Source organism: Pan troglodytes, chromosome 10 (assembly GCF_028858775.2).
Source record: "Pan troglodytes isolate AG18354 chromosome 10, NHGRI_mPanTro3-v2.0_pri, whole genome shotgun sequence".
NCBI classification, from domain to species: domain Eukaryota; kingdom Metazoa; phylum Chordata; class Mammalia; order Primates; family Hominidae; genus Pan; species Pan troglodytes.
The window spans coordinates 96,277,967-96,297,780 of record NC_072408.2 but is presented as its reverse complement, the minus strand read 5'-3'; the positions used below and the strand labels follow the sequence as shown (position 1 = coordinate 96,297,780).

At 38.1% G+C, this 19,814-nt stretch overlaps 1 protein-coding gene across 18 annotated transcripts in view; it reads left to right on the top strand.

The window, feature by feature from the left end:
• POC1B (POC1 centriolar protein B) overlaps nucleotides 1-19,814 on the top strand; it is a 132,595-nt gene that overhangs the window by 44,970 nt on the left and 67,811 nt on the right. For all 18 annotated transcript variants that reach the window (XR_008538532.2, XR_008538534.2, XR_010148099.1 and 15 more), the window contains 5 exons: nucleotides 9,129-9,236; nucleotides 9,672-9,787; nucleotides 10,907-11,040; nucleotides 13,714-13,782; nucleotides 14,477-14,629. Coding sequence is in view for 13 of the 18 variants with exons in the window: in XM_016923965.4 (XP_016779454.1) it covers nucleotides 9,129-9,236; nucleotides 9,672-9,787; nucleotides 10,907-11,040; nucleotides 13,714-13,782; nucleotides 14,477-14,629 (580 nt within the window). In the remaining 5 variants the exon portion in view is untranslated. The remainder of the gene's footprint in view (nucleotides 1-9,128; nucleotides 9,237-9,671; nucleotides 9,788-10,906; nucleotides 11,041-13,713; nucleotides 13,783-14,476; nucleotides 14,630-19,814) is intronic.

The window sequence follows — 19,814 nt, the reverse complement described above, 5'->3', positions numbered from 1 at the left end:
ATGTAGAAATCTGGGACAGATTTTGTGTTTATCTCATGTGTTTCCCATCTATCAAGATTTGTAACCCTATGCTGTCTCTTGCCTAGTTCCTAAAAACAGTTGCTTCATATATTTGGCAGTTGTATGGTTGTTTATGGTAGGGAAGTAAGTCTGATAACCTTTACTACCCCATGGCCAGAACTGGAAATTCTGTCCAAGGAATTAGTGGAACCTGACAAGTTAATTTTAAAATTCACATGGATGTGATAAATGTGCAAGAATAGCCAAGGAAAATTGACAAGAAAACAATTAGAGCCAGGTGGCTCACACCTGTAATCCCAGCACTTTGGGAGTCCGAGGCGGGTGGATCACTCGAGGCCAGGAGTTTGAGACCAGCCTGGCCAACATGGCCCTAACAATTAGGCCCTAACAATTAGGCCCTGACAATTAGGGCCAGGTGGCTCACACCTGTAATACCAGCACTTTGGGAGGCTGAGGCAGGTGGATCACTTGAGGCCAGGAGTTTGAGACCAGCCTGGCCAACATGGCAAAACCCCATCTCTATTAAAAATACAAAAATTAGGCTGGGCGTGTTGGCTCATGCCTGTAATCCCAGCATTTTGGGAGGCCAAGGCGGGCAGATCACAAGGTCAGGAGATCGAGACCATCCTGGCTAACATGGTGAAACTCCGTCTCTACTAAAAATACAAAAAATTAGCCGGGTGAGGTGGCAGGCGCCTGTAGTCCCAGCTACTCAGGAGGCTGAGGCAAGAGAATGGCGTGAACCCCAGGGGGCGGAGCCTGCAGTAAGCCGAGATCTTGCCACTGCACTCCAGCCTGGGCGACAGCGAGACTCCGTCTCAAAAAAAAAAAAAAAAAAAAACAAAAAAAACAAAAATTAGCCAGGCATGGTGGCGCACACATGTATTCCCAGCTACTCAGGAGGCTGAGACACAAGAATCGTGTGAACCTTGGAGGCAGAGGTTGCAGTGAGCCGAGATCATGCCACTGTACTCCAGACTGGCAGCAGAGTGAGACTCTATAAAAAAAAAAAAAAAGAATTATAAATTAGCTTTATAACTTATCAGTCTCTTGCAAGAAGTGAGTGGATTGCTTGAGTCCAGGAGTTTGAGACCAGCCTGGGCAGCCTGGCAAAACCCCATCTCTACAAAAAATACAAAAATTATCTGGGCATGGTGGCATGCACCTGTAGTCCCAGCTACTTTGGAGGTTAAGGTGGGAGGATCACCTGAGCCTGGGAGGCCTATGCTGCGGTAAGTTGAGACGGTGCCACTGCACTTCAGCCTGACTAATGGAGTGAGACCTTGTCTCAAAAAAAAAAAACGAAAGAAGAAACTTGTCCAACCAGTTTTCAAAACATAATATAAAACCATAGTAATTAAAATATGGTGATAATGGTACAGGATTAAGAAAAGAGGTCATATAAAGCCCAGAAGCAGATACATGTGTATATGAGAACTTACAATAAATGTGGCATTTCCAATCAGTGGGGAAATATATGGTCTATTTAATATGGAGTTAAGATAACTAGATTTATATTTGGAAAAATATAAAGTTGAATATTTTACCAAAAAAATTTAGATGAATTAAACAACTAGATATTTAAAATAATCCAAATGGTACTGCTTTTCCTCCCAGTGCATGGATAGTGTACTTAAATGAATGTAGAGGATTAGTAGAGCAATTGTTTCTGCCTTTAGTATTTGAATTTTAAATGTATGCCATGGACTTAAGTAATTAAAATTCTGTGTCTATCTCCGTGCCCAGTACTTTCTATGAGTTTGTTCTTGGAGCCCAAGCTTATTCAGTGTCGCACAGAGATGGTGCCCATTAGTGTAAGAGGAGGTGAATAGGTAGTTTCTCTAGACTAACCTTTGTTATAATCTAATTTAACAAAGGTTAATTTAAATAAATAAGGTATACCATATATTGGGAAATACATTCATGCTTTTAAAATGTAAATAGTATAGTCTTTTTATAAGTCTATTTGCAAAATATGTCAGGCATCTTTGTTGCAGTGATTCTACAACCAAAAATGTGTCCAAAATAAATACTTTTTTGCAATCACATGAAAAAGCTTTGTATTCAAAGGTGGTGCTTTCAGTATAATTTGAAATGATGAGAAATTAGAAATAACTGATTTTTCCGATTTTTATTTCAAATAAAAAACCTAGTTAAATATAGTTAGATTATGATGTAACCAGTAAAAAGGGAGTATATATGCAAGTTATGGCATGAAAATATGTTTACATGGGGAAATGGAATGCAGTGGTTATATTATAAAAGACCTATGCATGAACAAAAGATGAGTTATCTATTATACACAAGATATTAAGTGTAATTGTGTTTGAGTGACAAGATCTGGACTTTTAAATTTTTCTGTATTTCTCAACTTTTAAACATATGATGAAGAAAACATCATTTGAAATACATGTATGTAGGTGAGAAATATCTTTTTACTTACAAAAGAATTTTTCTAAAAGTTAAAATTAGTATAGCCCTTTGTTTTTAAAAACAATGCACGTATTGTGGGATAACTTACATTTCTTTATAGTGTTCTTAATAAAAAATAAGTAGAAGTTAATGTAGTAGAGAACTTTTCTGAGTCTATTGCTTTTCCAGCATTGATTTTTTGGGAGTAAATATCTGCCTATAATTTTCAGTTGTTGATAGGATTACAAAGTGATCTTTTGACCATCTGAATTGAAAAGATTTTGTGAAATTGTGGTAAAATATATACAACAAAATTTACCATTTTAACCATTTTTATGTATACAGTTCTGTGGCATTAGGTATATTCACATTGTTGTGCAACGAATTGCAAAGATTTTTCTCAGCTTACATTGGCTATATATAATATTAAGTTAGTTTAAATTCCCTTAAAACTTTTTTTTTTAATTTCCTAAACATTTACTAAGGACCTACTCAGTGCCAGGCACTGTGTCTGGGGATAGAGCATTGAGTGAGACAGATGTGAGTTGCCTCTTCTTGCTTATATTCTATTAGGGAAGCCAGCGTGGAGCACTGAGGTATAAATATGGATGTGGGGCCAGGCGCAGTGTTTAACGCCTGTAATCCTAACACTTTGGGAGGCTGAGGCGGGTGGATCACTTGAGGCCAGGAGTTCAAGACCAGCCTAGCCAACATGGCGAAACCCCATCTCTACTAAAAATACATAAATTAGCCAGATATGGTGGCACATGCCTGTAATCCCAGCTACCTGGGGAAGCAGGGTAGCTGAGGCATGAGAATCGCTTGAACCCAGGAGGCGGAGGTCGCAGTGAGCTAAGATCCCGCCATTGCACTCCAGCCTGGGCTACAGAGCAAGAGTCTATCAATAAATGAATGAATGAATGAATGAATGAATGAATGTGGTTGTGGGCAACTCCAAGAACACATCTTGGGGTGCTAGCCTACTGGTGACAGTGTTCAGGAAGGCCGTTCCTGAGGAAGTGACATTGAAGCAGAGAGCTTGAAGGAGGTGTAAAATCCTTTTTATAGATTTTAAACTAGGTAAAGACTAGGGGGCAGTGTTTGAGGCACAGGGAAACATCTGAGCAAGAGCAAGGGACCTAAGAGAAGGTAAAGAAGAGGAGGGTGATGAAGATGAAGACGCAGGAGGATAGGTCCTAGAGAGCTATGAGCATGTCACACTTCTCCCCAAAGGAAACATGAAACCACCGAAGGTTTTAAGCAGAAAGATGACCCAGTTTGATTTAAGATTTAAAGATCACTTTTGTTGCTTGTGGAGAGTGGAAGACAACAGGGTCAATTGTGGTTTAAGGAGGCAGGACCCAATAATGGATTGGAATGTGGGGAAGTAGAAGAGAAAGAAGAATCAAGACAGACCCCCGAGTTTCTGGCTTGAGAAACCATTTACTAAGAAAGAAAACACTGAATAAAGAGGAGAAGAAGAGAACCTTCCTCTTCAAGAGGAAGAGGGTGAATTCATTTGGGCAAGTTCAGAGCTGGAGGTTCCTGCAGGATATCCAAAAGGGGATGCCCAGCAAGCAGTTGTACTCATGGGTGGAGATTCCAGGAAGGAAGTCTGGGCACATAGATGGTAAATTCCCCAACAAGTAATTTTCATGGCATGCTTCATCTTTTTACATATTTTTCATCTGCTTTTTGTCTCTCAGCAGTTGCAGAAATGAATCCTGCTACTGTAGTCAACAGATGGTTTCTCTTCTAATGCTGACCAACACTTAAAAAAAATAAATGTTTTGCTTATTGACTTGAACTTCACCTTCAATCTGTAAACATCAAATTCTATCAGAGCAAACTCTGAGACTGCCAAATTTTTAGAGTCTGTGAAAATTTTAGGGCTGATTCAATCCAGACTCCTTCATTATACAAATAGGAAATGGTGGCCATTACGGTTGTGAGTTTACAAGATTACATAGCTGGACAGTTGCAGAACTGGCCCTAGAATTCAGGACTTAGTATTTACTGAGCAGTCTTATTTCCACTGCTTTTTACTGCTTCCTCCTACTACTGAAGAGCTGTTGGCTTCAGAGTTCCTCTTACTAATGATTTGTGTCTTACGGGACATGAAATAGTGCCTGCCCTGTTTGGTCCCAGAGCCCTGAGTGCTGGGAATGTGTTTTTATAGAAAATGTATTCTGAAGATAAGAAATAGCCAAAGGAAAATTTGAATTTTTTATAAAAGTGTCTGTCTGTCTATCTATCTATCTATCTATCTATCTATCTATCTGAGACAGTCTCACTTTGTCACCCAGGCTGGAGTGCAGTGGTGCGATCTTGGCTCACTGCAGCCTCCGCCTCCCTGATTCTCTTGCCTTAGCCTCCCAAGTAGCTGAGATTACAGGCATGCACCACCAGGCCCAGCTAATTTTTGCATTTTTAGCAGAGATGGGGATTCACCATATTGCCTAGGCTCGTCTCAAACTGATGGCCTCAATGATCTGCCTGCCTCAGCCTCCCAGAGTGCTGGGATTACAGGCATGAGCCACCACACGTGGCCTTATGAAAGCACTTTAAGACTTTTCATGGTTCATGGACGTTTTTGGTTCTGTAGTGAACAAGTAACTATGACTATGAATATGGACATAAAATTTTTACTTACAATTACAGGAACTCTGTAGATTCCAAGTTAAAAAGACTCCTGTTATATAATTTGGGCTATTTTCAAGGACATGTGAATCAGTTTTACTAGAAATAAGTTCAAGAATTTCCTCATTCTGGGCTGGGCACAGTGGATCACGCCTGTAATTCTAGCACTTTGCGAGGTGAAGGCAGGAGGATTGCTTGAGCCCAGGGGTTCAAGACCAGCCTGGGCAACATGGCGAAACCCTGTCTCTACAAAAATTACAAAACTTCGCCGTGCAAGGTGGCACAAGCCTGTAATCCCAGTTATTTGGGAGGCTAAGGTGGGATGATCACCTGAGCCCTGGAGGTCGAGGCTGAAATAAGCCGAGATTGCACCACTGCTTTCCAGCCTGGGTGACCCTGTCTCAAAAAAAAAAAAAAAAAAAAAAAAAGAATTCCCTCATTCTTTTGAGTGAATACCAGTAAAGTTTAAGGAATTCAGTAGTAGTTCAGCTAACTTCTCATATGCCTCTTAAACTCTCGAATGTCCATGTTTGCTGATCCAGTAGTCACTATTGACTAATGTAATATTCATCTTGGTGACACACTTTGTAGAAGTTTTTAAAGGCAGTTGGGTGGTACTAAATTAAGAGAGTCAGAAATCTATTAATGTCTTAGTAGAAATTTTACATCCTCTTTAAATTCTTAAAAGTCTAGTTAGATGTTATTTGAGCCCTGACGATAAAGGACTAACCTTTCCTAATCAAAGTCAAGGCAAAGAGAAGCCTGTTTTATTGGTGCTAACCTATTTTTGATGTATCTAATTAAAAATAAAAGGGAGGAGGAGGAAATAGAAATCATCATTCTCACTTTCAGCCACCTCAAATGCAAAAAAACACATACAGAGAGCATATGCAGGATTATAATGCAGTGACCAGAGCAGGGGGAAGGCCTTAACCTCAGTCCCCTTTAGTTTCTGTTAAGTTGATGGTAGAAACCTCGCCTCCTTCTGGCACCAGGTTCTTCCCAGCCACTGCCTGTACTTTAACTCATTCGAGGTTCACATCCCCTTCATTTATTTTGCTCTGGGAAATTTCTCCCAGCTATGGGCCCTCCTGCTCAGGAGGCACTTTTAGCTGACCAAGATAACACTTTTCCTCATTTGCAAGTTTCTTTAAAATCCTGTTTCCTCTATGGAGCTTCTGGTGACAAATTGGCACCTGTTTTGTTACAACCCTTTTTCATATCACTTTCTAAAATTATGTTTTTTGTGTGCCCTCCCTTCTCCCTAGAACAAAAGCCTCATAAGGGCAGGGATCTTGCCAGTCTCATTCACAGCTATATTCCTACTACCCACAGCAGTGCCCAGTGCCAGGTACTGACAAGTGCTCAGGGAATCTTTGAATGAATCAGTGGGTGAAAATTTTTCCCACAAACTCCACAAGGACAGGGACCATGTCTGTTTTACCTACAGCTTATGGCAACACACACAGATGTTTATTCAAGGATGGTGTATAGCCTCCTAACAGCACTGCCTCGTGGTTCCTCTCCACTTTAGAACCTTCTGTTGTTTACACAGAAGCCACACAGAACTTCCAGTGCTCCAAGTAATTTGGGCCAGTAGAAGACACTTTCCTTTTTGTCAGACTTAAGCAGAGTGGTTCAGAGATTTGGCTGTGGAAACAACTGCCTGATTCAAATCCGGACCCCTCTCCCCACTGACCTGATAACACTGGCAGTTACTTATCCTTTATGTGCCTCTGTTTCTTCACTGTAAATTGAGACAAGCAGTAGCACCTGTTTTACTGGGTTATGCTGAAAATTAAATGAGTTGCTACATGTAATGTGTTAATAACCGTTCTAGGACACATGTGCTCAAGGAATGTGGGTAGGATAATGATGTGATGGTGGTGGTAGTATTTGGTTGATGTCATAGGGTAAGTACTTCTATATTTTGTTATTATCTAAGCATTTCATTTTATTAAATATTTTTCTCCATAATTGCTTTCTTGAAATGTAAGAGTTAAGTCTTCTCATAGAAATATTTTGGTCACTTAACATAGTCACATTAAGTAATATTTTTTAAAAAGAAGCTTAGTAAGTAACACAATTTGATCCCTTGCATTAGTTTTTTACAGGTTTTTTTTTTTTTCTTTTGAGACAGAGTCTTACTCTGTAACCCAGGCTAGAGTGCAGTGGTGCAATCTCGGCTCACTGCAACCTCTGCCTCCCGGGTTCGAGCAATTCTCCTGCCTCAGCTTCCTAAGTAGCTGGGATTACAGGCACCTGCCACCATGCCCCACTAATTTTTGTATTTTTTAGTAGACATGGGGTTTCACCATGTTGTCCAGGCTGGTCTCAAACTCCTGACCTCAGGTGATCCGCCTGCCTCGGCCTCCCAAACTGCTGGGATTACAGGCATGAGCCACCGCGCCTGGCCAGTTTTTTATAATTATTATGCCAAGTTTATCCGTGGGGATACTGAGTAGGTTTTTTTCCCCAGGTTCTATATACAATAAGCTTCCTCTGTTTGGAGCCTTTTTATAATACTGCCCTTCAGATTTGAATCTTTCTCACATTTTCTGAAATAAAATATTAATAAATTTTTACTTACTGTAAAATCAGGGTAAACTACCCAGCATGGAAAATTTTTCCTTGAAAGGTTATTTTCTTGACTTTTTTTTTTTTTTCTTTCTGAGGCGAGTCTCGCTCTGTCGCCCAAGCTGGAGTGCAGTGGCACAATTGCAGCTCACTGCAACCTCTGCCTCCTGGGTTCAGGTGGTTTTCCTGCCTCAGCCTCCTGAGTAGCTGGGATTACAGGCACCTGCCACTATGCCTGGCTATTTTAGTGGAGGCAGGGTTTCACCCTGTTGGCCAGGCTGGTCTCGAACTCCTGACCTCATGTGATCCGCCTGCCTCAGCCTCCCAAAGTGCTGGGATTACGGGCATGAGCCACTGCACCCAGACTTCTTGATTTTTAAATATTATTTCACATGGAACTTCTTTGTGTCTTTTTTCTGTGTGAATCTGTGAATGCCAGATGCAAAGTTTCTGTCACAAAGAATTAATTTTAGGTCAGCCTTAAGAATGGGAGTAGGGAGAGAACAAAAAGAAAAATCTTCAATTATATTCCACACCCTTAATTGATGACTCATAGTAATCTTTACTGTGGGCATAGAGGGAAACTACAAATAAAATTGAAACATAGTCTGTGACCTAAATCTTTCTTTTTTGTTTTTGTTACTGTGAAAATATTAATAATAAAAATATTATTCATAGTTTTCTAATAGTCTAAAATTTGTTTTTATTTTCTCTGTGGTCTTCTGCTTTTCTGTTTATATTTAAAAGGCATTGTGGCCAAACAATAAAAAAAGAACCTTGGGAAGGATATTAAAGGAATAGACAGCATAAAACAGCAGACAAGATGTCTGAGATTTTTCTCATTTGCTTTTTAATGGGGCATGTGGATGATAGATTTCTCCATGAAGGAACTTCTGTTCTGTTCTGTATAAATGAATTGTCCTATTTTCAGTCCATTGGAGCTCTCTGGCCTCCCCAAGTCCAGGAAGTTACAGGCATGGGCAGTTAGGTTCTTTTGTTGGTGATGTCACTTAATTTTAATTCTCAACACACCATTCCTTTTCTTACAAAAAGTTTCACTGCAAGCTTGGTCGGATGAGTAATAAAGGCTCTCTCTTGAATCATATGGATAATGCTGGCAAGTGACAGAAATAGAAGAGAGTTCTTTTAAAAATACAAGGCACTTGGCTTAGAGTGAGTACAGAATTGAATCAAAACCCCAAAGCAGATGCAATAAAACCAAAATTATTTTAATAAAAGAATAAAAGGAAAAAAGCAACTTGGTTAGTCTACATAGCATATTTTGACCTTTTAATGGTCTGTCAGTGTTGTTTGTCATGATGAAGATCTTGGCTGCAGAATATGACTTTACTGCATGGGATGGTAACAGTGGTCTCTGGTATTTAATATTTACAACCTGGTTTATTTGTGGTGTAGAGGTGAGGTGGTGACTCTCCAGAGCCTTTCACATAAAACATCTTCTTTCTTCTTCTTTCTAGATTTTCACCCGATGGAAGACTAATTGTGTCATGTAGTGAGGATAAAACTATTAAAATTTGGGATACCACGAATAAGCAATGTGTTAATAACTTCTCAGATTCCGTTGGGTAAGTACACTTTCTTTGTGCATTTATGTGGGTTAGTTTTCTAAGGAGACGTTTGATTATAACAATTTAAATAAAGAAATGAGTAAAGAAATTGAAATATGGCCGGGTGCAGTGGCTCACGCCTGTAATGCCAGCACTGCGGGAGGCTGAGGCAGGCGGATCACCTGAGGTCAGGAGTTTGAGACCAGCCTGACCAACATAGTGAAACCCTGTCTCCACTAAAAATACAAAAATTACCTGGGTATGGTGATATGTGCCTGTAATTCCAGCTACTCGGGAGGCTGAGGTGGAAGAATCACTTGAACCCAGGAGGCGGAGGTTGCGGTGAGCTGACATTGCGCTACTGCACTCCAGCCTGGGTGACAAGAGTGAGATTCCGTCTCAAAAAAAAAAAAAGAAATTGAAATATTAGGTCATCTTATTCTTTCCTCCTAGATTTGCAAATTTTGTGGACTTTAACCCTAGTGGTACATGCATAGCTTCAGCAGGTTCTGATCAAACTGTGAAAGTCTGGGATGTAAGAGTGAACAAATTACTACAGCATTACCAAGGTAACAATTTTCCTAACAAAAAATTCAGTTACCGAATGGACTCCTTTTGGAAGAACTGATTCTCCTTGTTGATGTGGTTTGGCTGTCTTACTTGGGGTCATGGGCTGCCTTGGAACAGGCTAGAGAATAGTATAATTAGCTCCCATCAACAGCAGGGTCTCAGAAGCTCAAGGAAAGCAGGAAGTGAAGAGACCTTAAAAATGATGTGAGGGCTGGTTTAAAAAAAAAAAAAGAAGTTGCTATGAGATTTTCAAATTCTGGTTATCAGCATTGTGTGAGAAGTCAGGATAGAAATGACTGAATTCTGAATCACAGGGAGTTACGTGAGCACAAATAGGTGTTATAACTGGTAGAAAACAACTACCTACTATGCCTATGTATTGATATTGAACTAAAAGAGAAGTGAATTTTCTTGGTTTATATTGGATTTATATTAAATCCAAATGATTATTAAACATAGTAGCTTATCCAGTGTTTACCATGTAGCAGACACTGTGCCAAATCTAAACAATATTCCTAGGAGGTATCATTATTACTCACATTTTTAAGATAAGGAAATTGAGATTTAAATAGGGTAATTAACTTGCTCAAAGAATCAATAGAACTACTTAGGTCTTCCTGCTTACACAGTGCATAGAAAAATTAACTTTTGATCATTGTGTTATACTGCCTCCTGTTGGAAGGATACTGTCTGGAAACAAAGTCTCAAGCATGATGGCAGGACTGTGCCCGTTTCAAACTGTCTCCACACTTTTCTCCCTTTAATCCCAAGCCACTAATTAGTTATTACCTTTAATTTGAGACTAGGTTATATACCCTATCTGAGCTGGTGATGATTAACTGTCAGTTTTATTGGCAATATATCCAAAGAATTTACAGTAATGTGGTCAATAAGATTACCTTTCCGTGACACAGTCTCATTTTTAAAGTTATTCTGGCTCTCTAACTGGAAGCTTAATGCTATGTCATGCCAAAATACTCGTTTTAGTGAGCCATATAGAGTTTTGTTGTTGTGGAAACAGTGCTCTTGTTTGCAGCCTATTGCTAATAAGGCACTGGGGTATCTTCAAAAGTAAGAATTGTTCTCTGAACTTTTTGCTTTTATTTTCTACAAATCAGTTCACAGCGGTGGAGTTAATTGCATATCATTCCATCCTTCGGGTAACTATCTCATCACAGCTTCTTCAGATGGTACCCTTAAGATTCTGGACCTCTTAGAAGGAAGGCTCATCTATACACTTCAAGGACATACGGTATTAACACTCAGATTCTTGCTTTTTATATATAAAAATATAAAATAATATATATTTTAAATTTCTGATCCATTTTTATGTCCCTTTATTATTTTTCCAGACATAGCACACATTGCTGCTATCATAAAATTTTTTTACTTCCAAGGCTGTTTTTATCCTCTGGAAGCAACTCTTAGAAATATTATTTGTGGCTGGGCGTGGTGGCTCACGCCTGTAATCCCAACACTTTGGGAGGCTGAGGCGGGCAGATCACCTGAGGTCAGGAGATCGAGACCATCTTGGCCAACATGATGAAACCCCATTTCTACTAAAATACAAAAAATTAGCCAGGTGTGGTGGCACATGCCTGTAATCCAAGCTACTTGGTTGGGAGGCTAAGGCAGGGGCACCACTTGAACCCAGGAGGGGGAGGCTGCAGTGAGCTGAGATTGCACCACTGCACTCCAGCCCGGCAACAGAGCAAGACTGTCAAAAAAAAAAAATGGAAGAAAAAAAGAAATATTATTTGTTGTAATTCTTATCAAAATCAATGTGTATCTTTCAATGGCCATTAAATGAATCTTCTCCTGCTGTCTTTATCAGTATGTTGTATAAATTGACTGGGTAAATGGTGATGGGTAAGTAGATTCCATACTTCAGATCCTTCCTTCATGTGGAGGCTGTCCCGCTTAGCCCTGACACCCAGCCTCTCACACCTCTCCCTCACTCCTTCTGCTAATTTGTTGGTGGGTTTAGGAGAAATTGGGTAAGCACAGCCTAACACCTTCTACTCTCCTGCCTTTGGGAGTAGCCATTCTTCACTGTTTTTCTCTGATATTCCTTGTGGGGAGACCTGCCCTTGTCTAGTGTTGCCTGTGACTCATTTTGGGCATCAGTTCTAGAAAGCCTATTTGTGTTACACATAAAAGCCACATTCTCTTTTTACAAGCATTTATTAGAAAGAAAGGTGATATTTCGATTCTTATGTGCTGTATTCCTTTGTCTTATTTCTCAATTGGTTTAGAACCAAGTAGGTAAGAGGGGTGCCTTTTATTGAGCCTGTTCAAAGATCCCTCCCTGGCATATAGATCAATTTTTAAAATTTATTATTTCTTTATTTTTGAGATGGATTCTTAGTCTGTCACCCAGGCTGGAGTGCAGTGGCACAATCTCGGCTCACTGTAACCTCTGCCTCCTGGGTTCAAGCGATTCTCCTACCTCAGCCTTCTGTACAGGCGCACCACCACACCCAGCTAATTTTTTGTTTGTTTGTTTGTTTAGAAGAGACAGGGTTTCACCATGTTGGCCAGGCTTGTTTTGAACTCCTGACCTCAGGTAATCTGCCTGCCTTGGCCTCCCAAAGTGCTGGGATTACAGGTGTAAGCCACTGTGCCCAGCCTAGATAAATTTTTTTGAGTATATAAACTATTCTTTTCTTCCAGACAATATTCAAACTTCTCTGAATTTTTTAGAATGCATCCTCTTTTTTTTTGAGGTACTTCCTTTTAACAAGTATAAGCTGTTTATATCTAGAAATAGAATGAGCCTTGTGGTCTAGAAGAGAAGAGTTTCTTTTTCACAGGTTCTGCCTGGCTTCCTGCTTTGCGTTATCATTTATTCTGCAGTGGTGTTAGGGTAAAGCAGAAATAAATACTAACCAGCTTAAATATATGCATATCCATGGATTTAGGCTGAATAAACACAACAAATAAAAGTGGCCAAGGATTGAAATATCCATGAAAAAAGTACAAAATAATAGGGAAAAAAGATAAACACAGTCTTTCAGTAGGAAAACACTACATGAAGATGGAATTTTAGTCTGGAAGTAAAGGTGTTTATGAAGCTATTAATATTATAACCTAAATCTGTGGGATAGTCTACTTGGGAAAATACAAGATGTTTTTCCCTAAAACTTTTCTTGCACAGATTAAGGACATATTAAAAACATATGGTATATATTAATATTTTTGAGATAAGAAATACTTACTCTTATCTGGACTGAAAAATTGACCTAGAGGCTATCCATCTTGTGACTGTGCCAAGCACAGTCTTGTCCAACTCCGCAGTAACTGCTCAATTTCGGGTTTTCATTATCTCTCACCTAGATAATTACAGGAACTTCCTAACTGACCTCCAACCAAGCATCTTACTCCAATTCATCTTTCTCACAATTGTGATACTGATTTTAATCATTCACAGCTCTCCTCCTATCTGTGTTCTGCTCTTTAAACTTTTAGTGGTTTATGGTTGCCTACATGAAGGGGGAACTCAGTGAAGCCCATTGGTCAGGAAATGGACTTCATGTAAATAGCCTCATTCCCATTACCTACATATTTATCATTCAGTTTCTGCTAGTGATTGGTTGAATACAGAGTCCAAAGCCAGAAAATCTTAACAGAAATTCTTATGAACTTACATATGTACAAGCTTTTCTTGAAAGGAGAAAAAAGTTATTTTTTAAATTAATTTTTAGTATTTTTTTAGTATCATTTATTTGTGTTTTAATATGATTGGGTTGATTCTTTGATTATCTTTACTCTGCCAGCATTAGTTGCTAGCAACTGATGTGTTTTATCAGACTTATTGCATGAGTAGTATGCATAAATTAGGATGAGAAATTGATATCCATAGTCTTCTTGGCCATGAGAAAGCATTACCAAGTACTTTTTTTCTTTATTTCCCTTTATTTCTCAGGGACCTGTCTTTACTGTTTCATTTTCAAAAGGTGGAGAGCTATTTGCATCAGGAGGTGCAGACACACAGGTTTGTAAATCTTTCAGCTCCTCTTTGATTTGGTTAAGGTAAAGGAATCCTTGACCTCAGCTAAGAGTTTTACAACCAGCTAGTTTGTGTATGTTAAGATGTTTGTCAATGAGTTTATATTTTAATTAGTACCATGAAGTCTGCTATCTCATAGCTGAAACAGAGCCAGTTCTAAATTTTGGGAACTCAAATAGTTATTTTCTTTTGCTCATTTTACACTTAACTATACATGTAACTGACACTATATGTCCACTTTCAGTAATTATATAGCACTTTTGCTTGAATCATTGCCTAATCTTAAGCTTCTTGAGGATGGTAAATATAAATCATTTATATACCAAATCTGCATTTATCTGAAATGACCAAAAGTCATTCATGGCCAGATTTATTGAATAAAGTTAATGACCAGTCCAAAACATGGTTTTGGGCTTTGACCAAAAAAAAAGAGGATTTTAAGATAACCAGATATTTTCTTAATATGAATTTTAAACCAGACATGAAGGCAATTCAAAATGTTAAATCTCTCCCTCAACCACACCTTAAAAAAAGATATTGAGAAATAGTAACATAGTTGAAATATATATCTACCCTTCCTACTTTGGGAGACAATTCTGTATATTGTGGGTTTTAAAATCAGCTCTATTGCTTGTACATGCAAGTCAATAACTGCCAACATCATTGACTTTTTTCATAGGTCTTATTATGGAGGACTAACTTTGATGAATTGCATTGTAAAGGTCTTACCAAAAGAAATCTCAAAAGATTACATTTTGATTCACCACCACATCTTCTTGATATCTACCCAAGAACACCACATCCCCATGAGGAAAAAGTTGAGACTGTAGAAGTGAGTATTTTGTTCATATTTGTCCTACATTTTGTGTACATTTTGAGGCTTTTGCTGAAGGAGGTGTTTGAAATTACTGAATTATATATAAAACCTAGTGCTGCCTTAAAACAGCAGCACTTTGATAAACAGTTGTTTTCACTATAGTGTGTAATAAAGTTTTATATTTGTTTCTTGAAGGCCCAGAAGTAAAACTAAAAAATAGTGTTGATAGTAATAGGAAATGAGAAATTAAATCTAAGGCCTCTGGTGACTGTGAAGTCTAAACTAGCTTTATATTTTAGGTGTGTTTAGGGAGGTCATGTGATGGCTGTCATGAGAATAAGGCTGGAGGGCAAGAATTTTTATAATGGTTATTGAAATAGGTAGCTTAAAACTCTTTTACAGCAAAAAAAAAATCTTATGGACAGGTAAAAGAAGAGAGTTAGTGATTAAATCTAATAATTAAGACAATGTTATTGCCTGAATATATTTTGCATATATAGTTATCTATTTAGCTGTAGGTTTTTGCTGACAAATTCCCTTAGGTCCTATGAATTTAGGTGTTATGATTTAAGCATTCTTTTGTCTTCAAAGAGAGATTTATCTTTGCTAGATGCTTAGCTGATGTTAGCCTATTCTTATTTTGCATTATTCTTCTTCAGCCATTTCTCTTCTAAGAGCTGACTTCAGAAATTACCTGTTCATCTGAATTTTTATCACTGGCAGTCTCTTTGCTTTTAGAGTTAGGTGTTTTGAGTTCTTGAGATGTATTCCTGAGCAGCAATGCACGGTAGCCGCATTCACTGTTCATGCTGTGCATGTACCCTCAGCCACATCACTTCTTTCATTTTGTTTTCCTTAGTCTTGGTCTTTGCTGTTATCTCAGGCACTTCTGCTAGTCTCCAGTTGTGCATCTAAGTATATGTTTTTGTTCTTTGTTTTTTAAACTATTTTCTAGATTTTGTTTAATCCAGCCATATCTTGGGATTTCTGTCTTTGCTTTTCCCTGGTAGTGTTGACTCTCAGTTCTTGGCTATAATCTTTGTCTTTTCCAACTTCTGACAATCTTTTCAGTTCTTCTAAAGTATTAATCATGTTACCACTTCTTTGTACTACTTATTGTATTATCATTTTTCTTTTATTTAAAAGAAAAAAGTAATCTAATTTGGTTTTCCCATTTTTTGCTTCTGTTTCTAGTTATATTTCTTATCCCCGTGATTATATAAATTCATATAAAATACATGTGAAATATATTTTAATTTAACTTGAGTATTTTTTTCTTGTATTATCCAAGTTGGTTTTATTAACTCTTGGTATTTTTATTCTGTCATCTTGTGGTTTGGCCAAGATTGATCAGGAGGGAAATATCCATTTGGCCACTTTCCAGGGTGTTGGGTGGCAGAACTGCAGGCTGATCTCGAGACTGCTTTCCTCGTGAATTAGGTGCTATTTCCATGACTCCACACTCACCTCAGCACAGAGACTCAAGCCATTTTTTCTCTGATTTACTGTCAGCCCCAGTTCATTTCAGAGTGCTAGGCTTTCTTTAAAATGTCAAGGAGTTGCCTGAGTGGCTCTGCTCTTATGGTACAGCCAAAAAGCCATTAAACCAGCTGGGCTGCTTTGTGTTGCTGGGTCAGGCTGACCCAGGCCATGCAAAGCCACTCTCAAACAAATTTTTCACATATACCCCTAAAAATTCTATTAAACACTGACTTTTCTTCATCGTGGAATTAGAGTTCAATTGCACTATACAAAATGCTGAGCCTTGTGACTGAATTTTTTTTTGTGACCTTAAGGTAGTCAGCCTCTGTGTACACAGTTTAAATTATCTGTAAACATGCATGGCTGCTTAAATTAAGTATAAAACATGACTTGCTTTTGTAAAACACTTTGAGGCCCTGTGATATAAAATGCCAGAAGAGTGATAGGATTCTGTATATGAACAACCAATTGTTGTAATTGTTTCTTTTTTTTTTTTTTTTCCTGAAAAAATCTCTTGGGCCAGGTGCGGTGGCTCATGCCTGTAATCCCAGCACTTTGGAAGGCCGAGGTGGGTGGCTAATGAGGTCAGGAGTTCGAGACTAGCCTGACCAACATGGTGAAACCCCGTCTCTACTAAAAATACAAAAATTTGCTGGGTGTGGTGGCGCGTGCCTATAATCCCAGCTACTCAGGAGGCTGAGGCAGTAGAATCGCTTGAACCTGGGAGGCAGAAGTTGTAGTGAGCCGAGATCATGTCAGTGCACTCCAGCCTGGGCAACAGGGCAAGACTCCGTCTCAAAAAAAAAAAAAAAAAAACTCTTATAAAAAAGTCAAGGTTATGAAATTTTCTAGACAGGGAACAACTTTAGTATTATGAATAAATAATTGTTAAGTACCAAATTGTGTTTTAAAGACTCTACGTCAAATTAATAAATATGGATCCCTCATTAAGCCAAAGACTACTTAGTTCAAAACTTTCACACAGAATGGAATAGTCAGAATATAAGTTGTGCTGTGTTCATTTATGATTAGTAAACTTTACTTTGAAATACTAAATTCAGTAGATTAAGTTTTTTTTCAAAGCTTTAGGCAAATTTACATGCAGTTACTTGGGAAATATTTTAAAACTAAGAAATCTTTTTTTGAGGTCAGTATTAGGATTTAAGGAAAATAAACATCTTATTAAAATATGTAGAATAAATGGTATCTAAGTGAACTGATGAATTTTTCTTTCTCTGTTTGCAGTGACCATGAGTGTTTTATTTCTGAGTTTGAAACGAGATAACATTTTTATGATTTGTATTATGTTTTCTATGAGACTCATCTGAATTGCATAATCTCAATCTGCTGAGTAAAATAGTTTGGCCTTTTGCAAAAGCCACCCCTTTGCTAGCCTTAAGCGCTTCACTTGTTTGAAGGTGGGGAATCCTGCAGAGTCTTAGATCTTGGGTACCAGCTGACTAAATGTATAAATTACTAATTCCTACATAGATAGAGGGGGTGATAGCCATATTACTTTTAAAATAAATGAGAGAAGGAGGCCACATGAAAGAAGGCATGAAATATCAAATTCTCTCTATGTGAAATAGCCCCCTCCCGGGTTCTTCCTACTTATCTAACTACAGATCCTTCGTAGTACTCCTGGCCTAGGCACTCCATCTTAATTAAAAACATGAGAACAGTACCTTTCTCTCTTTTTTTTGATGGGAAAGAAGCCCGGTTTTTACACAAGGTATCTTGACCCTACCCATGTTGTGCTATAGCACATCACTAGTTCATGCTGACTTTATCTTCTTCAGACTGTCATGAGTTGGATTGCATTGTCCTGCCCCTAGACAAAACCAGACTTTCCTTCAGTGTGTGTGTGTGTGTGATATTTTTCTCCGGAGCAGCAGTTCCCTTCTTTCTTACACATTTTGATGAGAAGACAGTAGAGCCATTCTAAGGGATGGCGATAGCTCTTAATGACAGTAAAGCATCAAGATAGTTATTCTAGGAGAATTGCAGAATATTGTAAGCAGGAATTATAATTGGTTAAAAAGATTTTTTTAATAAAATAATGTTCTGATGGCTTTCAGTTTTTTATGGCCATTTTAGATTACCTTAACATATAAATTGCATATGAAATTCTGTATGATATTTAGCAGGGAGGAAAATGTCCTTTACCTTAACCAAATATTTATATAATAATATTTTGTGATAGTCTGACCATGATTCATTTTTGAAAAGTACAAGTGATCAATTTAAGTCTTTAAGTCTGAGATTGGGTTTTTATCTCAATCTTCTAATAAGGTTGAAAACATCACCATTTATGATTTTTTAAAATGACCACTTGTCTATCCATTTTGTATTCTACTTCTAACTGGGGTATATGTTTATACTGTTTCAGGCCTCAGTAAATGTTCATTACATGATGATAAAGTCTAACAGTTATACAAGACTGTTCTAAGTGTTTTATACAAATTAAGTTAATATTCCTAAAATCTCGGTGAAATAAGTACCACTATTATCCCATGAGAAATTGAGGTCTATGTTAGTTAAATCTTAAAGTTAGTAAGTGGCAGCACTAGAATTTCAACCCAGGCACTCTGGTTCCATTCTGTGTTTTTAACCACTTTGATGTAATGCTTCAATATAAACAAAATTACATTTTATCCTGTTAACAGATATTAAAGTATCTGTGTGCTGGACGTTGTACTAGCTTTAGAGTATGCAGCAGTGAACAAGATGGGCATACTCCTTGCTCTTTAGAAGCTTGTAGTCTAGTGAAGGCTTATGGAATTTATTAGTAGAGGTTCTATGTTCGTGGACTCCTCAGTATCATGGACACAGAGAACCTCAATGGGGGATGTGGGATGGTACCTTTGAGGTCATACAGGCTAACCTTTACCTCATTCATTAGTCCCAGTTATATACCCTTGTTCAGCCATGGAGAACTTGGCCTCTCATAGGCAGCCCACTTCATTTCAAGGCAGCTCTAATTATTAACATATTCTTCCCTTTAATAAATATCAGGAGCTACAAGGTACTGTTAGTATTCCTGAGAGTTAGCTAGCAAAGAATTTAACCATATCACCCCCTCAGCATATTTTCTTTATGGAGAGGACTATAAATGTTACTTAGTAAGAACTTTCAGCTCTATTTAACTTATGTGGCAGCAACTTATGCAGTTAAATACTGTTAATTACATCAGGACTTGTTTCCCAACTTGTAGGTCAAGGATTTTTTTTAATGACAGGTGCTGACTCTACGTGATTTAGATTTCTTGAGCAGTTTCAATTTCAGATGGTGCAACTAGATTGTATTTTCTAGGTAAATAATTTTCTGTCTACACTAGGTGGCAGTAGATAAAAGAGAATAAAACGTATGCAAGCAGTCTCTGGACAGGGAGTCTTAAGATTAAAAGGAAAACAAGTCACTCTCACATTTCTGTTCTTTACCTCAACTCTGGACTTAGAGTTAATGGCAGGAGGCTGTGTTTGATTTCTGCTTTATGGGACAGCCAGGAAGAGATAACGGTTTTGGCTAGCTGAGCTGATTGCCCCTCATCCTCACCATGCACAGCTTTATTCCTTCTTTACTATAGCATTGCAGTTATACCTCCCCTTTAACACACTGGCTGGATAATTATAAAATGATTTTACATTTCTAAAACTACAGCCATACCCATCAAGCATGGTAAGTGCTTTAAAAATTATTCCACTCCTCTTATCACTGG